The 18,831-nt window shown below is 38.1% G+C and overlaps 1 protein-coding gene across 1 annotated transcript; it reads right to left on the bottom strand.

Moving 5' to 3' along the window:
• Nucleotides 1–471: 471 nt before the first annotated feature.
• LOC120294041 (putative receptor-like protein kinase At4g00960) lies at nt 472–3,880 on the bottom strand. The gene is made up of 8 exons (XM_039313916.1): nt 3,079–3,880; nt 2,225–2,359; nt 1,826–1,965; nt 1,468–1,678; nt 1,139–1,376; nt 899–1,049; nt 575–819; nt 472–532 (listed from the first exon to the last, which is right to left on the bottom strand). Exons 1-8 carry the CDS (start codon nt 3,878–3,880, stop codon nt 472–474), a joined length of 1,983 nt encoding a protein of 660 aa, XP_039169850.1.
• Nucleotides 3,881–18,831: the final 14,951 nt, after the last annotated feature.

The following is an 18,831-nucleotide window of genomic DNA, read 5'->3' as shown; positions in this document are numbered from 1 at the left end:
TACGCGTATAAGAAAAATGGTAAATACATGATAAGATGAAAGTGGTTAACTATATGAAAATCATTCAACTTGTGGAACCAATTAGACTAAGTAGATAATTGGAGTCAAATTCTCATTATTATCTCGGCAGCTATAATTCTGTGTATCTTATATATCTGTTTTAATCAAACTACTGACATGGAGCTCACCTAAAATCACCCCTAAAATGACCTAGTCCAACATGAATTCCATAAGAGCAAGCTGTTCTAGCTGCTCTTATCTTAACAGAAGTAGTGTCAGACATGACTTTTTGTGAGTATCCTTCACTTCCAACATCCTATGAATCTGGATATAATCCCAAGCAATGAAGCCATATAAATCCTAAATAATCTAAGGAAGAAGTAAATCATGATAATGTAATTTGATGATCTGAAAACCATGACAAACACAAAAAGTAATGTGCAGGGCACACTGATTTCCCATTTTCTAAGCCTACCGTGGGTACAGCTCAGTCATAGAGACCTCATTTTTCGAGAACTGGTTCGATTTGCTTCTTGATTCCTCGATCTCAGCCACCCAAAAATTGTAATCTTGCATGGATGGCATATTAGATTCGACACCGCTGTGTATGTAGAATGCGGGTCTTGATGGCACTCGGAGAGTGACCGAGTGGCTTTTAAGCATGAGAAGGACCGAGGCCATTGTTGGCCGGCTAATCATATTTTCTTGGACACATAGTAGACCAATGTGGATGCACCTCGCAATTTCAATACTTGAACCAGAAGTTATAGAGGGATCGATAATGTTTGATAATGATCCTTCCCTCCAATTCTTCCAGACCTGCAAACATTTGACAAACATTAAGCAGATTGATATTTGGAATATTTTGTGAAATGAGAAGGTATGTTCATATACTCACATAGCTTATAAGGACTTCCGTGTCATCACCCATGCGGAAAAGAGCGTTCCTTTGACCACTCACAATCTCCAAAAGTAGCACTCCAAAACTGAACACATCTGACTTGATTGAGAAAGTTCCGTGCATCGCATATTCTGGCGCCATATATCCACTGTCCATCACAATAAGTCCACCTTATTAGCTCTATAGTTTGCTTTTCTCTTTTGATAAACATTAGCTCTAGGAGATTGTGTCACTTACTAGGTCCCCACGATTCGTTTTGTCTTGGCCTGAGTTTGATCCAACTCGAACAGCCTCGCCATACCAAAATCCGATATCTTTGGATTCATTTTTGAGTCTAACAAAACGTTGCTGGCTTTGAGGTCCCGATGGATAATACGAAGTCGAGAGTCTTCGTGCAGATAAAGCATCCCTCGGGCAACGCCCATTATTATCTTGTGACGCATGTCCCAGTTGAGATTCGCACGCTTCAAGGGATCTACACATTTTGGTGGAATCACATTCTATAAGACATCTATTAATCATTTTGTGAGGATATGATTTCATGAATGACAACCTAAGAAACATACCAAATATGAACTGATCGAGGCTCGAATTGGGCACAAACTCGTAAATGAGAAGCCGTTCAACTCCTTCCAGACAGAAACCTAGGAGTTTGACCAAGTTCCTATGGTGTAGCTTAGCTAGTAACATGAACTCATTCTTGAACTCAACTTCCCCTTGGCTGGAATTCTGCGATAGCCGTTTCACCGCCATTTCTTGTCCGTTGGAGAGCTGTCCCTGAAATTTCAACAAATTAATTCTTTGTGAGTATCAATTGGTACATTGAAGCATTTCTAGGAGTATCGGATTGATATCAGCTTTGACTATTTTGTTGCTTGAATTTTGAGTACAATAGAGCAGAGGATGTGATTTGTTATTTATTACCATGTAGACAACACCAAAACCGCCTTGTCCAAGCTTCTTGGAATCAGAGAAGTTATCCGTTGCCACTCTGATAACGCTGAAATCAAATTGCAGTGACTCGACCGTGCTAATTTCCGTGCTAATTTCATGCACAACTTCACCTAGAAATACGAAAACGCTGTCATTCAGAGATCATTATCTTTTCATAGTTTTCATAATGAAAGTTTCACAAACTTTTAGTAAATGTAAACCCTAAACCTTTTGACCTTTCTAAAGTTTTTGGGCTAATTGTCGAAAGCGATGCAGCTCTTCCTACTTTGTAGGTGCAAAAGCATAGTCATTAGTCTACTTAATTATTTTCGTAATCTTTTTCAACCTCATGAACAGTCTTTGTTCCAATGCAAAAGGATAAACACTCGCCTTCAACAATTTCTCTGGGCTGCTTCTTCTTCCTTTTCATATTCAGGAGCACGATGACAATGCTGATGACAAGTAGCGCAGAAATACTTGTGATGACCACAATGATCACAGTCCTCGTCGAATTACTCTTTCCCACTGCAAGAGCAAAGGCACATTATGTTTATGATCATTGCTTGCTGCTTACTATGTGAAAGATACATCACGCGATTCTCTGATAACTCAAGGGAAGGTGTTTTGGATTTCTGGATTTTGTCATCCTACCAATTTTCATTTAATAAGATTCGGAATATATCACATTATTCCCTAAATTTTTAAGTTTTCGCGGATGCCTTTTTGGCCTCAATTTCATTACTTTCATCAATTTCTTTCAAAAATCAGGGTGAAGACGGTAAAATGGTTTACAGAAACAGAGTGGAGCAAGGAACATCCAATGCAAGTTTGCAAATTTTTTGCAGAGTTATTATAAGCTCCCAATGTGCACATATAGGACCAATATATACATGCGGATAACGGCTATGGATTGTAGCCCTGGCTCGATTTAGATCTCCGTCTCTCTCTTAGATGACATGACTGTGACAGTTGACTAGTATCCATGTAGATGCATCAATGATTAAATATATATTCTTTCGCCAAAAATTTGGATCAACCCGTACCTTCTGCCAAAAAGCATTTAAAAATTAAATGAGCTACCGAGCATATATCAATAAAAAGAATCTTGTGGTTTAACAGACCATGTAGATTAAGCTTATACGAAGAATTTGATTGGGTGAATCTCACGCGAATCCTGCATATTTTTATAGAAAAGAAAAGACTGCAACGCCGGGTACGTAACTCCTGAACAAGAGCCAACTTACCTGGTGGTGGAGGCATTGCATATCCCTCCTGCGATGGTGGTGGCGGAGGCAGCGGAGGTGGCTCACTTGTTGGGTCGAAGAACCGATTATTGGTCTCGTACAGGATTAGGCAACTTGGCACCATGTACCGTCCTTCTGTGGACCCGAGACAGCAGTACCTGATCTCCTGGGCGACTACAACCAAGCAGTCGCTGCATTGCTGCTCCGTCAAGTCTGGTGTGCACTGCACCAACGCATAGATCATGTCAGGCCCCACTGATTCGTTCCCTGATGCGTACTTTCTCAATGAGCCACCACGCGCTGCCTCAGCCGGCAGACCGTTCAGGAGCTTCTTCATTGCTGCGCCGTATGTGTCTGATCTCCGGACAACACCGGTGGCTACCGTGTAGGGTGGTTCTGTCAGGACTACACCGAAGAACGAGGCGTCCGAGTACCGAATGGTGCAGTTCCCGCTGTAGAGGCGTGCCTCCTTTTGTAGGGGGCAGAGGTGGCGCATGTCAGAGGCCAAGACATTGAGGCAGGCGCGGCAGGTTTTGGTGGTTAAGTCACCGCGGCAGAGGCCAAAGACATAGAGGGTTTGGGAGGTGCCGGAGATGGCAGCAGAGGCATTGAAAAAGCCGTAGGAGAGGGACAAGGAGTTGGTGGTGGAGATGGAGGAGAGGAGGGTGGTGAGGGTGGTTTGGTAGGTGCTGTTGGCAGTGAAGTTGCCGGTCGAACCACAGTAGGTCACCGGGAATTGGGCGTTTATGGTGGAAGCAAACATGAGAAGAAGCAACAAGAGGAGGAGATTGGCAAGATCCATTTTTTTTTCTCTTTGGGTGTCTCGGGTGTCGCTTTGATAGACCCGACATGAACGAAGGGTTTAATCTTAAGAAGTTAAATATGTTGAAATATCCAATGAAAATTTATCACGTCATCAATACCTCAGCAAAAAAATTAAAAATAAATAAATACATATACGCACACCACATCAAAGAGAGACCCAAGACACCTAAAAAAACAAAAGAGAAAAGAGAAGAAAAATGGATCCTCCAATTCTCCTCCCCTTTTTTTCTTTCTCATGTTTACCAAGCTGTTGTAGAGTGGTCGTGTTTCTCATGGGGCGACGTGCGAGTCTCGTATAAATATTGACTCCTTCTACTGCTAGTATAATCAGACGACCGGCGATTTCCAAGCAATGAGCAACTGGCGTCTCGACGAAGCATCGACTCTAATGGAAAAGCAAAGTCTCCATTGTACGGAGTCTCGGTCTTCTGCAATTATAATAAAAAAGCGTTGACGCCTTCTGCCGAGTCCGTCTATTGGCCGGCTATTGCCAAGCAATGTGGAATCTTTACCAGTGAAAACATTACTGACAATATGATGTTTTTCAACAGATGATTAACTAGATGTCAAAGGAAATTTGTTCATCACCTTGTGATTTTAGTCTCAAGTTTCATTTAGAGCACTCCATGAATAAAATGCCGAATGCATCAATTGACGTCAAGAGTGTATCCTAAAGATCACACAAGGAAGTGCATCACTTGAAATGTGCGAATGCTCATCTGAGCTGATCCAAACTTGCCCCACTAAACCAAAAAAAAAAAAAAGTTGAAAAATAATGTTAACATGACATTTTTCATATACTTTGTTCGGTCACAGGAAACTTCCACTCAAATCTCCTATTCCATAATTTAAAATTAGAAGCCTAGTGTGTAGTGCAAGTGGGAATGGAAGAATCTGAGAGTGTTGGACAACTTGAGTGCCAAAACCTGGTAGAGAGGGATACTAAAGTGCCAAAAGATAGGAAAGTGACACTCAAGTGCCAAAATTGGAGCAAAATTGATCACTTAAGTGCCAACAATGAGAAAATCCAGCCAAAATACTGATGTGGTGATTTTCCAACGAAATAAGTGCAAAATGGCGTCGTTGTGCACGCTAACGTGGCTAGACAAATGCAAAACAATGTCGTTTTTGCTGTTGATGTGGTAAAAAATTAATATAAAAATTAGTTAAATATAATTTAAAACAATTTATTTAAAAAATTTAAAAATACAAATATTAAAAGGAAAAAAAAAAAAAAAAAAAAAAAGCCAAGGGGGCGCAGTTGAGGGCTGAGTCCTCGCCTTCACCACCGCCCCGCCACCACCGAGAAGGGCTGGTGACGGTTGGGCGATGGTCAGTGGGGTCACCAAGCCCGGCTCGAGGTGGCAATCCCGGCCGACCGGTGGCAAAGGCTTGTGAGCCCTCGCCCAGATTTGGGGTGAGGATTGTGGCCCTTAGCCGGATCGAGCGATGGCTGCCAACTCTCGCCGAATTTGAGGGAGGGCCGTGACCCTCTCCCTAGATCTCGGCAAGGGCTTGTGGGCCCTCACTATTGATCGGTCGAGGTCGCCGACTAGGGGCCAACCAAACCTCCCCACACCTGGTGGCGGTGGCAAGGGCTCGGTCTCCCGCCCTCTTCCTTTTTATTTTAATTTTAATTTTTAATTAATTTTTTATAATTTAATTTAATTAATTTTTATATTAAAATGCAAATCTACACCAAAACAACATTGTTTTTGTGGTTCTTTGCTGAGTCATAATCAATTTGGGATGAACTTTTTCCAAGAATCTAATATGGTACGCCAAGGACGACCAAAAGTCTCTTAAGCAATAGCTCAACATAAAATATTTCGAAAATGAGAAAGGAAGAACTTGCAAGCTGAATTATTGCTAATGAAGGAATGAACCGTACTTTGATCTCCTAAGCGGAAGATTGACCCCATATTTCGATTCCAATTGACTATTAGCCACGAATGATAAAAGTTTAGGGTTAAGGTACTACTATATATAATCTTTAAGATGCTGATTTGTTTTGCTTCTAAGATGATTTTTTCATATATTTAATGGACGTCATAGATCTTGTTAAATTATTTTTTGAGTTTGAGGTGTGTACACTAGTGCCACCTTTTAATTCGAATGAAATCTGGATCATGGGGACGGCCGGAGGCGGTTTTCTTATCTGTGGGAGAAGGTTCTCTTCAACTAATTCAATTTTTTTTTCTTTCTTTATATTGCGTGTAGCGGGCGCATACATACATACATACATATATATATATATATATATATATTTGTACACATGGGCCTAAAAAGTTAGAGATAAAAAAAAAAGGGGCAAAAGTTATAAAAAAAAAATCTAAAATTATGTCCATTGTGATACAGTTATCAACGTAGAGGATTGCCTCCTCCTGGAGGGGGCAAAGGTGGCAGATGTCAGAGGCCAAGACATTGAGTTAGGCGCGGCAGCTCACAGTGGTTAAGTCACTACGGCACAGGCCAAAGACACAAAGGGAGGGTTTGGGAGGCACCAGAGACGGCAGCAAAGGCATTAAAGAAGCCGTAGGAGAGGGACGAGGAGTTGGTGGTGGAGTTGGAGGAGAGAAGGGTGGTGAGGGTGGTTTTGTAGGTGCTGTTGGCGGTGAAGTTTGCCAGTCGAACCACAGTAGTTTGCTGGGAATTGGGTGTTTATGGTGGAAGCAAACAAGAGAAGAAGCACAAGAAGGAGATTTGAAGGATCCTTTTTGTTTTGTTTTTTTTTTTAATTGATGTTTCAGATCTCTCTTGATATAAGGATTACTCAACAGACTCAAGTCCTGGATAACATAAATACCGGGATGGATAGGGTGCAAAATATAATGTATTGATTCATTTTATGTAGGGGCGGTCACCATACCCGGTAGGCTAGGCCCTATACATTATTAGTTCCAATGCATATTATTTTATAACATATTTAAAAAATCTTTTGTGCTTTTCTATTTATAACGACAAACAACTTAGTTCAATGTTTAAAAGTTGTAAAGACCTTGAGTTCTAAATTTACATTGATATAAGAGTTCGTTCGAGATCACAAAAGGTTACATCTTGCAAAACCTGAAAGAATCAAAGGCTAGAGCCATCATCCACCTCACTAATTTTAGCCTAAAATATCTATTATTGGGTTCAGTGGATTTGAAAAGGGTAGCAATAATACCATTCGAAGGGGCATTTAATGACCTAAAGAATTTGAATTTAGTTAATATGAAACCACACCAAATAAACGAAGGGTTTAATGTTAAGAAAGTATCCGACCACTAAAAACTTATGAAAATTTACGAAATCATCGATATCTCAGAGAGAGAAAAAAAAACAAAAAAAAAACAAAAATGACATCAACACGGATTGCCAAAGTTTTGCACAGAGTTGTCGTGTTTCTCAATGGGCAAAGTCCAAGTCCTGGAAAAGCAATGACTTCCTTTTTCTTTAAATCTGTCTTTTGCAAGTAACAAGAAAAGCCAAGGAAATCGGCGGTTTCCAAGCAACGTGGGATTCGAGTCTCGAAGAAGCATTGACTCCTTTTACTCAGTAGAAATGCAAAGAGAATGGCGATTTCCAACCAAAGTGGAACCTTCGCTAAAGGTGATGTTTTCTCAATAGATGATGGCAAGGAAATATACTCATCTTCTTGTGATTTTAGGTTCTAGTTTTATTGAGAGCACTTCAAAGGAAAAATCCTGAATGTGTCAATTTGATGTGGGAGAAAATGTCATTCAGATCAAGCTAACCTGGGCTTCACCTAACTCGCTATATAAAAAAAGTTGAAAAATAATGTTGACATAGCATTTTTTATCACTTCATTCAGTTAGAGACAACTTCCGCTTAAATTTCTTGTTCTGTAATTTTGTAAATAGAAGCCTCCTGTGCAGTGCTAGTGAGAACAGGTGAATCTTATGATAGTTGGACTCTTTTTCCTTAGTGGTGAGGTCCACTTTGTTCTTAAAAAAGAAACAAAAGAAGGTTTGAAAAGTCAGAGAGAGAGAGAGAAAATAAAATAGAAAAGAGAAAAAGGGTGAACAGTGGTCGGTCACTTTTAAGAGCGTGAACCACTTTAGTAGAGAGGGAGAAAAGAAGAAAAGGAAAGAAAGAAGAAGAAAAAGAAGAAGAAAAGAAAGGGGAAGAAAGGATAGGGGTTTTGGCATGTGCACATTGCGGATGCCTTGCCAAGCTAACTCAACTTCATAACACAACACCCATTAAGAGATTAAGCCCATCGTTCATCCAATTGAAGTAATTTACGGGTTTAGGATTTAAATTCGGAATTTTGAGATAATTGAGCGGTGAAGTCTGATTTTTGAGTTCTTAAGCCACGTAATTTTATAGAAATGATACTTTAAGATATTGTGGAGCCATTGGATTTTACGGATCGTGATTTAAACTTACAATTTGCCCGAAACAAAATTTTGAAGTTTCCCATGCGCAGTAAATAGTGTGCGTGTAGCAACTTCGAGCCCTTATTTTCTTAGTTTTCGGTTTGATTTTGGGATATCAAGTTGGGATTATTGTAGTATGTCAAAAGGGTTTTCTATTGATTAGAAGTATGTTTGGAATGGGATTCGATAGAGAAAGTTATAGCGTAACTAAGTTTTACGCTCAGGTGATGCATTACGAACATCTTGAATAATTGTTTTCAGTATACGATTTGTTAGCGCATAGGAATCGTTTTGTTAGTGTTTAGGCATAATATAGCTATTTCGTGGTTGCTGTAATGTGTTACCTAAATTTAATGTTGTTTCTAGCTTATTTGATAGGATCGCAAGATCGAATGATCAAATAACGTGTGTTACTTGATTGTAGGGCATCCCCAAGTGAGTAGCACTAATGTCTTTTTTGGTTTTGTGAAACTCATGTACCAAGGTAAGAGTAATCAAGATATACTTGTGTAGGGAAATGATGACCCATTTGTTGTATAAAGATGGATATAGTGCTCGGTGCTTTCGAGTTATTGTGGGATGATTTGACAAACCTCTCTTGAAGAGTTATGCATGCTATTTTGGTACAATTGATTTATGTGATTATGTGATGACTATTGTAAGATAATATGTGTTGTGTTGAGGAAGTAAAATGTGTTGTGAATGGGTAAAATACTAAGTGCTAAACGACAACGAAATTTCGTGTGAGTCACCTCTAAGACCTTATAGTCAAAGGCTAAGTACTACATAGTGACTTGAGTCACGTGGGAGCCACCTCTAGAGCCTTGCACTAGAGGTGCGTAGTAAAGGGTTAAGTGCTACATGATAACATAATTTTGTGAGAACCACCTCTAGGGCCTTTTACTATTGCTATATATGGTCAAGGGCTAAGTGTTATACAATAATGTAATTTCATGGGAGCCATCTCTAGGGCTTTGAGTTTAGATATTGTGCATGGAATGAACCATCGATATGATATAGGATGAGTCCGATTATTGAACCAAATTGGTGATGCATCTTTTGTTATTATGGATGAATGAGAAATTTTGCTATTTGATATAGTTAAGTTGAGGTAACATATAACACATTTAGTTCATGTAAGTTATTATATTTTTGTTTGGCAATAATGAGCCATGTCTTGAGTTTTAAATGTGTAATGTGGAAGTTTGGTATGTTTTTATGTTATGTATTACTCATTGAGTTGTGGTTGCTCATTCCATTCATCTTTAATATTTTCAAGTCCCAAGGTTAGCAACAAGTAGGACGAAAGCGCTGTTGGGAAACTTTTGGGAGTTTATTTTAGGGTATGGCTTAAGGAGTTGATTATATAGTTGTTGTAAGTTTGTTGGGTTGGTTGAGTTCTGATTGTACATATTCTTTTTAGTGGACTATAGAAACTCTGATGTCGTAACCAATCTATTGGTTTATCTAATATGTATGTATGTTTGGAGATATACATTTTGTTATTAGGTAGTTGGTTATATTTAATGTTGCGTCCTTCGTGAGGAAGAACGACCATGTCATCTCCATTTTCCTGTAGTTTTGGGGTGTGACATCTTTTGGTATCAAAGCCTAAGTTTTGATCTTTATAGGTAGAGATATTGGACATTGAGAGATTATGTGATCGGTTTTATTGTGCTAACCTTTTACATACTAAGTTGTAATTTTATTCTTGGGTAGAGGTGATCATGCATACCGACTCAAAGACATTTGCCTCGCTTAGTAAGAATAGCAAAGGCAAGCGAGTCCCTATCCCTAATACTAGAGATGTGCCTCAAACTTATCGAGGGCAGCTTTAAGGAGGAGACTAGAGGACCAATTTGATAAGAGTCCTGATTTGGATGAAGCTAGGGAAGAGCCCCAAGAGCTGGTTCCTTCGACTGAGTTCACGCAGGCGATGATTCACTAGTTTCGTCAAGCGAAAGAATTAAGTGAAGGTGGAGTAGCTGGCTCATGCACATTCACCCAATTTAGAATGGCGGATCCGCCTAAGTTTGATGGGAAGTTGGATCCTCTCAAGGCTGACGATTGAATTAGAAACATGGAGGGGATTTTCAGAGCAGAGAATGTTCGTGATGACCAAAAGGTCAACTTTGCTACTTGATGCTTAGAAGGCGAAGCTATTAATTGGTGGGAAGGAACTAGACTGGCTCTTGGAGATAATGATACAATCATTTCATGGAAGGACGTCACTGAGCCTTTTAATGCCCAATTCTTTCCAGAATCTTTCCAAGCAAAGATAAGAAGCAACTTTGTCAATATATCTCAAGGTAGCTTGGAAGTTATGGAGTATGTGACCTACTTTAATCGATTAAGTAAATTTGAGGACAGTTTTACGACAAATGAAAGGAGTAGGGGTGAACACTTTCAGCGTGGGCTTCGACTGTATATTTGTACTATACTCATACCGTTTGAACTAACGACATAGAAAGATATTTTGAATCGAGCAATTAGGGTTGAGCAAGACATTTTGGAGCGTGGCATACAAGGAGCGCCTCAACACAAGAGATTAAAACCCATCGATTACCAGGACATTCGTACTAACGATAGCGAGAAGTGAAGAGATTTCACTCAGCTAGGCAGGTCTCGAAATCAAGGTGATCAAAGCCCTTGTGCTATTTGTGGAAAACTTCATGGCTGTCGTTGTTATCGTAAAATAGGAGCATATTTTCTTTGTGGAAAAATGGAACACATGGCACGTGATTGGCCCACGAAGAGGAATATTCCTACAAATAATAGGATATGTTATATGTGTGGACAACCAAGACACATCGCACACAAATAATCTACGAGGAGGAATGCTCCTTCCATTGGTAGGCCCCAAGGGAATCCACAAAAATAAAGTGCAAGTGGGAAAGTTTTTGCAATGATGAAGGAGGATGTGGAGGCGTCTAATGTAGTTGATGTAGGTAATATTTCTTTTACCTCAGAATGTGCTTATGCATTATTTGATTCTTGTTCTACGCATTCTTTCATTTCAACTAAATTTGCAAAGAAGCTTGATGTGTTACCTAACCCTCTTAAATGTGAATTGCGTGTTGCTACTCCTACTAGCGATTTCTTAGTTGTTCATCATGTGTTCAAGAGATGTGTGCTTCGGATTAATAATGTTGAAATGCTTGTGGATCTAGTGGAGTTAAATGTTCGAGATTTGGACGTTATTATAAGGATGGATTAGTTATCTACATATCGTGCTACTGTTGACTGTTTTTCAATGAAAGTGATCTTTAAACTTCCAAATCAACCCGTTTGAGAGGTTGTCGAAACATTTTTCCAATGTTGTCTTGGCTTTACAAGTAAGAAACTTTTGAGAAAAGGTTGGTTTGGTAGCTTGTGTAAAAGACACAAGTAAGGTTATAGGGAAGTTGGATAATATTCCTGTCGTTAGAGACTTTCCAAGTGTGTTTCTTGAAGATTTACTAGGTTTGCCTCGTGATAGAGAAATTGAGTTTTATATTAAATTGATGCTTGATACAGCACTGATCTCTAAGGCACCATATCTAATGGCACCCGCTGAATTGAAAGAATTGAAAATGCAATTGCAAGAGCTTTTGGATAAGGGTTTCATCAGACCTAGTGTTTTGCCTTGGGGAGCTCCTGTTCTATTTGTGAAAAAGAAGGACGGTAGTATGAGACTTTGTATAGACTACCAAGAACTTAAAAAGGAACAATAAAAAATAAATATCATTTACCCTGGATTGATGATTTATTTGATCAACTTTAGGGAGCTCAAGTATTTTCTAAGATCAACCTTTGTTCTGTATATCATCAGTTGAAGATAAAAGCAGATGATATGCCTAAAACTGCTTTCAAAATAAGGTATGGCCATCATGAATTTCTTATAATGCCTTTTGGATTAATGAATGCGCCTGCTGCTTTCATGGACTTGATGAATAGGGTGTTCATGGAGTATTTAGAAAAAAATTATTGTGATGTTCATTGATGACATCCTAGTGCATTGGAAGAGTTTGGAGGAACATGAACAACACTTGAGGATTGTCCTGCAAACTTTGTATGAAAAGAAGTTGTATGCCAAATTTAGTAAATGTAACTTCTGGCTTGATCATGTAGAATTCCTTGGTCATGTGATCTCGAAGGATGGCATATTAGTAAATCTAAAGAAAGTTGAAGTAGTTGTTCAATGGAATCGCCCTACCAATGTTTCAGAATTGAGAAGTTTCCTTGGGTTAGCAGGCTATTATAGGCGATTTGTGGAGGGGATTTCTAAAATTGCTAGTCCATTTATTTATAACTCAAAAGGGAGTTAAATTTGTGTGGTCAAATCAGTGTGAGCATAGCTTCTAGAAGTTAAAGCGACGACTGTGTCAGCTCCTATACTAACTCTACCTTCCGGAATTGGTGGCTTCATAATCTATTGTGATGCGTCTAAAGAGGGCTTGGGTTGTGTTCTTATGCAAAAAAGATAATGTTGTTGCCTATGCCTCTAGACAGTTAAAATCACATGAAAAGAACTACCCCACTCATGATCTAGAATTAGCGGCAGTTGTGTTTGCCTTAAAGATATGGTGACACTATTTGTATGGTGAAAAATGTGAAGTTTTTACTAATCATAAGAGTCTAAAGTATATATTTACTTAGAAAGAACTAAACATGAGGCAAAGAAGATGGCTAGAACTTCTAAAGGATTATGACTTGTCTATCAATTATCATACAGGTAATGTGGTAGCAGATGGCTTTAGTTGTAAATCCTTTGGAAATATGGCAACTTTGCTCACTCTTTAAAAACCTATTCTTGAAGATATGAGGAAGTTGGACTTAGGGGTATTAGTGCATTAGCTTGGTGCTTGATTAACCAACCTTCGAGTACAACCGATATTGATTGACAAAATTAAAGCTAAACAGAATGAAGATAAGCAGATTTCAGTTTACATGTAGATGGGTCCTTAAGATTTCGTGGTTCGCTATGTGTTTCTAATGACTTAGAGTTGAAAAGGGAGATCTTGCAGGAAGCTCATAGCACTAGATTATCTATTCTTCCCGAAAGCACCAAAATGTATAGGGACTTGAGAGGAAACTTCTGGTGGGTCAACATGAAAAATGATGTTGTAAAATTCATTGATCAATGTTTAGTTTGTCAGCAAGTAAAAATTTAGCATCAAAAACCAGGTGGACAGTTGCAACCTTTAGAGATACCTAAATGGAAGTGGGAGCATATCGCCATGGACTTTGTAGTTGGTCTACCAAGGATGCCAAGTAGTAAGAACGATCTATGAGTGATTGTTGATCAATTGGCTAAGTCTACTCACTTTTTATCATATCAATTCAGTCTTTCAATGGAAGACATGTCAAAGAGATATGTTAATGAGATAGTGAAGCTTCATGGAGTTCCAATGACCTTCGTCTCTGATAGGGATCTTAAATTCATGTCTAAACTTTGGAAGAGTTTGCAAGGAGCATTGGGCACTAAACTCAACTTGAGTACAATTTTTCACCCACAGACAAATGGACAGTTGGAGAGAACAATCTTGACATTAGAGGATATGTTAAGATTATGCATCATCGACTTTAGTGGTTCTTAGGATGAACATCTACATTTGGCCGAATTTTCTTATAACAATAGTTATCATTCTAGCATCAAGACAGCACCCTTTTAAGCTTTATATGGCCAAAAATGTAGAAGTCCTATTTGTTGGGAGGATGTTGGTGAGAAGAGGCTAACTGGCCCCGAGTTCATTCAACAATTAGAAGAGAAAAGTTAGGTTGGTTCGAGAACGTCTCAAAATGGCTCAAAGTCATCATAAAAGTTATGCGGATCTTAAAAGGCACAAATAAGAATAGTGTGGGGGATCACGTATTCTTAAAAGTTTCTCCTACGAAAAGTGTAATAAGATTTGACACATGTGGAAAGTTGAGTCCAAGATATGTGGGACCTTTCTTGATCTTAGAGAGGATCGATGAAGTCCCTTATAAATTAGCTTTGCCACCGGCACTATCAGGTGTTCATAATGTGTTCCATGTTTCTTTGTTACAGAAATATGTGCCAAATCCTGATCATGTGCTAAACTTTACTCCCTTGAGATTACGAGAGAACTTGACATATGAGGAGCAACCTATTCGCATCGTTGATAAGAAGGATCAGATGTTGCGAAGGTGAACTATTCCTTATATAAAGATACAATGGCAAAACCATACCGAGAGAGACGCTACATGGGAACTTGAGGAGGAGGCAAGACGCAAATATCCTCACTTGTTTAAAAGTCAAATTTTCAGGATGAAATTTCTTTTAAGGTGAGTCTAATGTAATAGTTGGACTCTTTTCCCTTATGGTGGGGTCCGCTTTTTTAAAAAAAGGAAACTAAAGAAGGTTTGAAAAGTCGAGAGAGAGAGAGAGAGAGAGAGAGAGACAGAGAGAGAAGAACATAGAAAAGAGAAAAAAAGGGTGAACAGTGGTCGGTCACTTTTAAGAGTGAACCACTTCGGTAGAGAGGGAGAAAAGAAGAAAGGAAAGAAAGAAGAAGAAGAAGAAATGGGAAGAAAGGAAATGGGTTTTGGTACGTGCACGTTGCGGATGCTTTGCCAAGCTGACTCGACTCCATAACGCAATGCCCAGTAAGAGATTAAGCCCATCGTTCGTCCAATCGAAGGAATTTACGAGCTTAGGACTCAAATTCGGAATTTTGAGAAAATTGAGCAGCGAAGTCCGATTTTTGAGTTGTTAAGCCATGTGTTTTTATAAAAATGATAATCTAAGGTATTGTAAAGCTGTGGGATTTTAGAGATTGCAATTTGAACTTACGGTTTGCCTGAAACAAAATTTCGAAGTTTCCCGTGAGCAGTGAATAGTGCGCATCCAGCGACTTCGGGCCCTTATTTTATTAGTTTTTGGTTTGATTTTGGGACGATCAAGTTGGGATTATTGTAGTACGTTAGAAGTGCTTTCCATTAATTATAAGTATGTTAGGAATGGGGTTCGATAGAGAAAGTTATAACCTAACTAAGTTTTATGATCAAGTGCCGCATTAGGAACGGCTTGAATAATTGTTTTGAGTATGTGATTTATTAGTGCATAGCAATCATTTTGTTAAATTTTAGGCATAATATAGCTGTTTCGTGGTTGACGTAGCATATTACCCAAATTTTATGTTGTTTCTTACTTACTTGATAGAATCACAAGATCTAAGGGTCAAATAACATGTGTTATTTAATTTTGGAACATCCCTAGGTGAGTAGTATTAATATCTTCTTTGGTTCTATGAAACTCATGTACTAAGGTTAAAATATTCGAAATATACTTGTGTAGGGAAGTGAGGACCCATTTGTTGTATAAAAATGGATATAGTGTTCGATACTTTTGAGTTATTGTGGGATAATTCGACGAACCTCTCTCGATGGTTATGCATGTTGTTTTCATACAATTGATTTATGTGATTATGTTATGATTATTGAAAGATGATATCCATCCATAAGGTAGATCGGCCGCTACTCCTCCGATACGAAAATAATTATGCATCATTCTCATACCGGTGGCAGCTTCGAATAGATCATATACTAATTCTCTTTCTCTGAAAATATAGAAAAAAGGGGTCTCAGGCACCAATATCTGCCATAAAGGGGCCAAGCCATAACAGATGAGAAGCTATACGACTCAACTCTAACATAATTACTCTGATATATATGTTGTGTTGAGGAAATTAAATATGTTGTGAACGGGTAAAAGATTAAGTGCTACACGACAACGAAACTTCGTGTGAGTCACCTTAGGGCCTTGTAGTCAAGGACTAAGTGCTACATAGTGACTTGAGTCACATGGGAGATACCTCTAGGGCCTTGCACCATTGACATGCGTAGTAAAAGGTTAAGTGCTACACGATAACGTAATTTCGTGGGAGCTACCTCTAAAACCTTGTATTATTACTAAATATGGTCAAGGGCTAAGTGTTACACGATAACGTAATTTTGTGGGAGCCCCTTCTAGAGCCTTGAGTTTAGATATTGAGTTCTGAATGAACCATTGATATGATATAGAATAAGTTCGATATTGAACCAAATTGGTGATGCCTATTTTGTTATTATGGATGAATGAGAAATTTTGCTATTTGATATAAAACGCATTTTGTTCACGCAAGTTATGATATTTTGTTTGGCAATAATGAGCCATGTCTTGAGTTTTAAATGTGTAATGTGGAAGTTTGATATACTTTTATGTTATATACTACTCTCTGAACTGTGGTTGCTCATTCCATTCATCTTCCATGTTTTCAAGTCCCAGGGTTAGCAACAAGTAGGGCGAGAACGCTGCAAGGAAACTTTTGGAGTTTATTTTGGGGTATGGCTTAAGGAGTTGGTTATACAGTTGCTGTAAGTTTGTTGGGTTGGTTGAGTTCTGACTTTACAAATTCTTTTTAGTGGACTATAGAAACTCTGATATTGTAACCAACATATTGGTTTATCTGATATGTATATATATTTGGAAATATACATTTTGTTACTAGGTAGTTGGTTATATTTGATGTTGTGTCCTTCATGAGGAAGGATGACTATGTCATCATCTTTTTCTTGTAGTTTCGGGGTGTGACAAATCTAATATTGTAAACCAAGGACAACCAAAAAGTCTTTGAACAATAATTCAATATAATATTGACAATTTTCATCGAAAATCATTGATATGATGATTTGCCATGTAGAAAGACCAACAATAATTGGGACTATCATATTAATGATTTTCGGTGAAAATTGATTAGAATGTCTATTTTAAAATTTTATGCAAAGATTTGAAACAAAATTGGCAAAATTTAAAAATATACAAATAAATTGACATCCGTACAATATATTTCAGATACATTGGATTAAAAAAACTATTGTGACATCCTTAAAATTCAACCCTATTCAAAATACGATAAGGGGGTTTATTTCTATCAATACGCAAGTAGAATTAGACTTTAAGTTGGTTTGTTAACTATTCAAGAGTGTTAAACCTATTAGGAAAGACAATTTAGGATTTCGATGCACACGACTAGAGAACTAGTTATAGATTGATCCATTTCAGATTAATCCATAAATGGTTATAGATCAATTCAATAATAGTATATAATTGGATTGCGGGTGATTCTGCATGATTATTATATTAACTATGAATGACCCTAAACCAATTCCAAATGATCATATGTTTCGGAATAAGCAATTGACTTCTTACGATTACATGACAACCGATGATCATCCCATGAATTGAAAAAACTCAAACGTGGGTGGATATCGAATCAATCACGGGTTGAACTCACATAATCTCTAAAGGTCGGCCGTTGGTTTTAATTATGCTAAGTTGCATTTGATAGATTTCAACTATAAATTCTAGTCCGGTTAAGGATATCGGATTTTAGAGGATTAAGTGACTATCATTGGACATTGCTTCATCAAATTGCTTAATTATCGGTAAATCTCGAATTCTTGGATAAGTGAAATCGGCCAGAAATTGAAAGCCCAATGGGCTACACGCCCGAGTTAGGCCCAAATTAGATGAGTCAAGCCCAAACAAAAGCCCTATGTGTGTGAATAGTGTGCCAAAACTTGGCACCGGAGGAAATCTAAGTGTAAAAAATTTGGAAAGGTACACTTAAGTAATAAAATCGAAGCAAAATAAATCAATTAAGTTCCAATGGCAAGAAAATTAGACCAAAGTGCTAACGTGTCATTTTTTCCCACAAGACAAATGTAAAATAACATTATTTTGCCCGCTGACATGGAAAGAAAAGCCAAAAAGACGTCATTTTGCCTCAAAATTGAATTTTTATATAAATATTAATTAAATTAAATTTCAAACTAAATTTAATAACGAAAAAAAGGCCAGAGCAAATCGCAAAAGGCGAGGGTTGTGCAAGCCCTCATTGTTGCCTCTCCACCATTGCCAACAAGGGCCAACAATGGCGAGGCTAGGCTTGGCTGGGGCCACCAGACCCTAGCTAGTGGCCAACACCGGCTCATGGACTCTCACCGCCGTCGGCCAAGGTTTTGATCCTTGACTAGGGCCCGACGGCCGACCTTTCCGGCGGGGAGGGCTAAGCCCTCATCTTCGCCTCCTCTCCTTTAAAATATATATATATATATTAATTTAATTAATTTTTTATTATAATTGCCACTTATGCGAGTTATATTATTAAAAAATTACTATGTAGGATTTCTAGCTACCTTCACCGGATTTAGCACTCAAGTGTCCCATTTTAAAAGAGAAAAGTGACACTTAAGTGCAACTTTCGTAACTTTTCATACTTAAATGTCCCTCATGCCAAGTTTTAGCACTCTAGGTGTACTTTTGCTAGAATTTTGTAATACTTTTGCACCCAATCAAAATAAAAGACAAATTAGAAACAGTAATATTAAATTAATGTACTTTATTTTAGTATATTAATACTTATATTAGTTTCAAATGTCAATACAACTATTGGAATAGATTTGAATCATCATGATGACTCTGACTTATTTAAGAATAAGTGAGAAGTTATTTGTTATTAAGCATCCTAATCATCTATATATACATATATATATATATATA

This window comes from Eucalyptus grandis, chromosome 5, assembly GCF_016545825.1.
Source record: "Eucalyptus grandis isolate ANBG69807.140 chromosome 5, ASM1654582v1, whole genome shotgun sequence".
NCBI lineage: Eukaryota > Viridiplantae > Streptophyta > Magnoliopsida > Myrtales > Myrtaceae > Eucalyptus > Eucalyptus grandis.
The sequence above is the reverse complement of the archived record's forward strand: the minus strand, read 5'-3'. Positions and strand labels throughout refer to the sequence as shown.

Bases quoted from the DNA above. Each gene is read 5' to 3' on its own strand.
- LOC120294041 (XM_039313916.1), bottom strand. From the start codon at position 3,880: ATGGATCTTGCCAATCTCCTCCTCTTGTTGCTTCTTCTCATGTTTGCT. The intron at 1,966-2,224 runs GCGAGTGTTTAT...TCGTATTTCTAG, and splicing joins GCCCAGAGAAATTGTTGAAG to GTGAAGTTGTGCATGAAATT. The intron at 820-898 runs GTGAGTATATGA...AAATGTTTGCAG, and splicing joins CGGAAGTCCTTATAAGCTAT to GTCTGGAAGAATTGGAGGGA.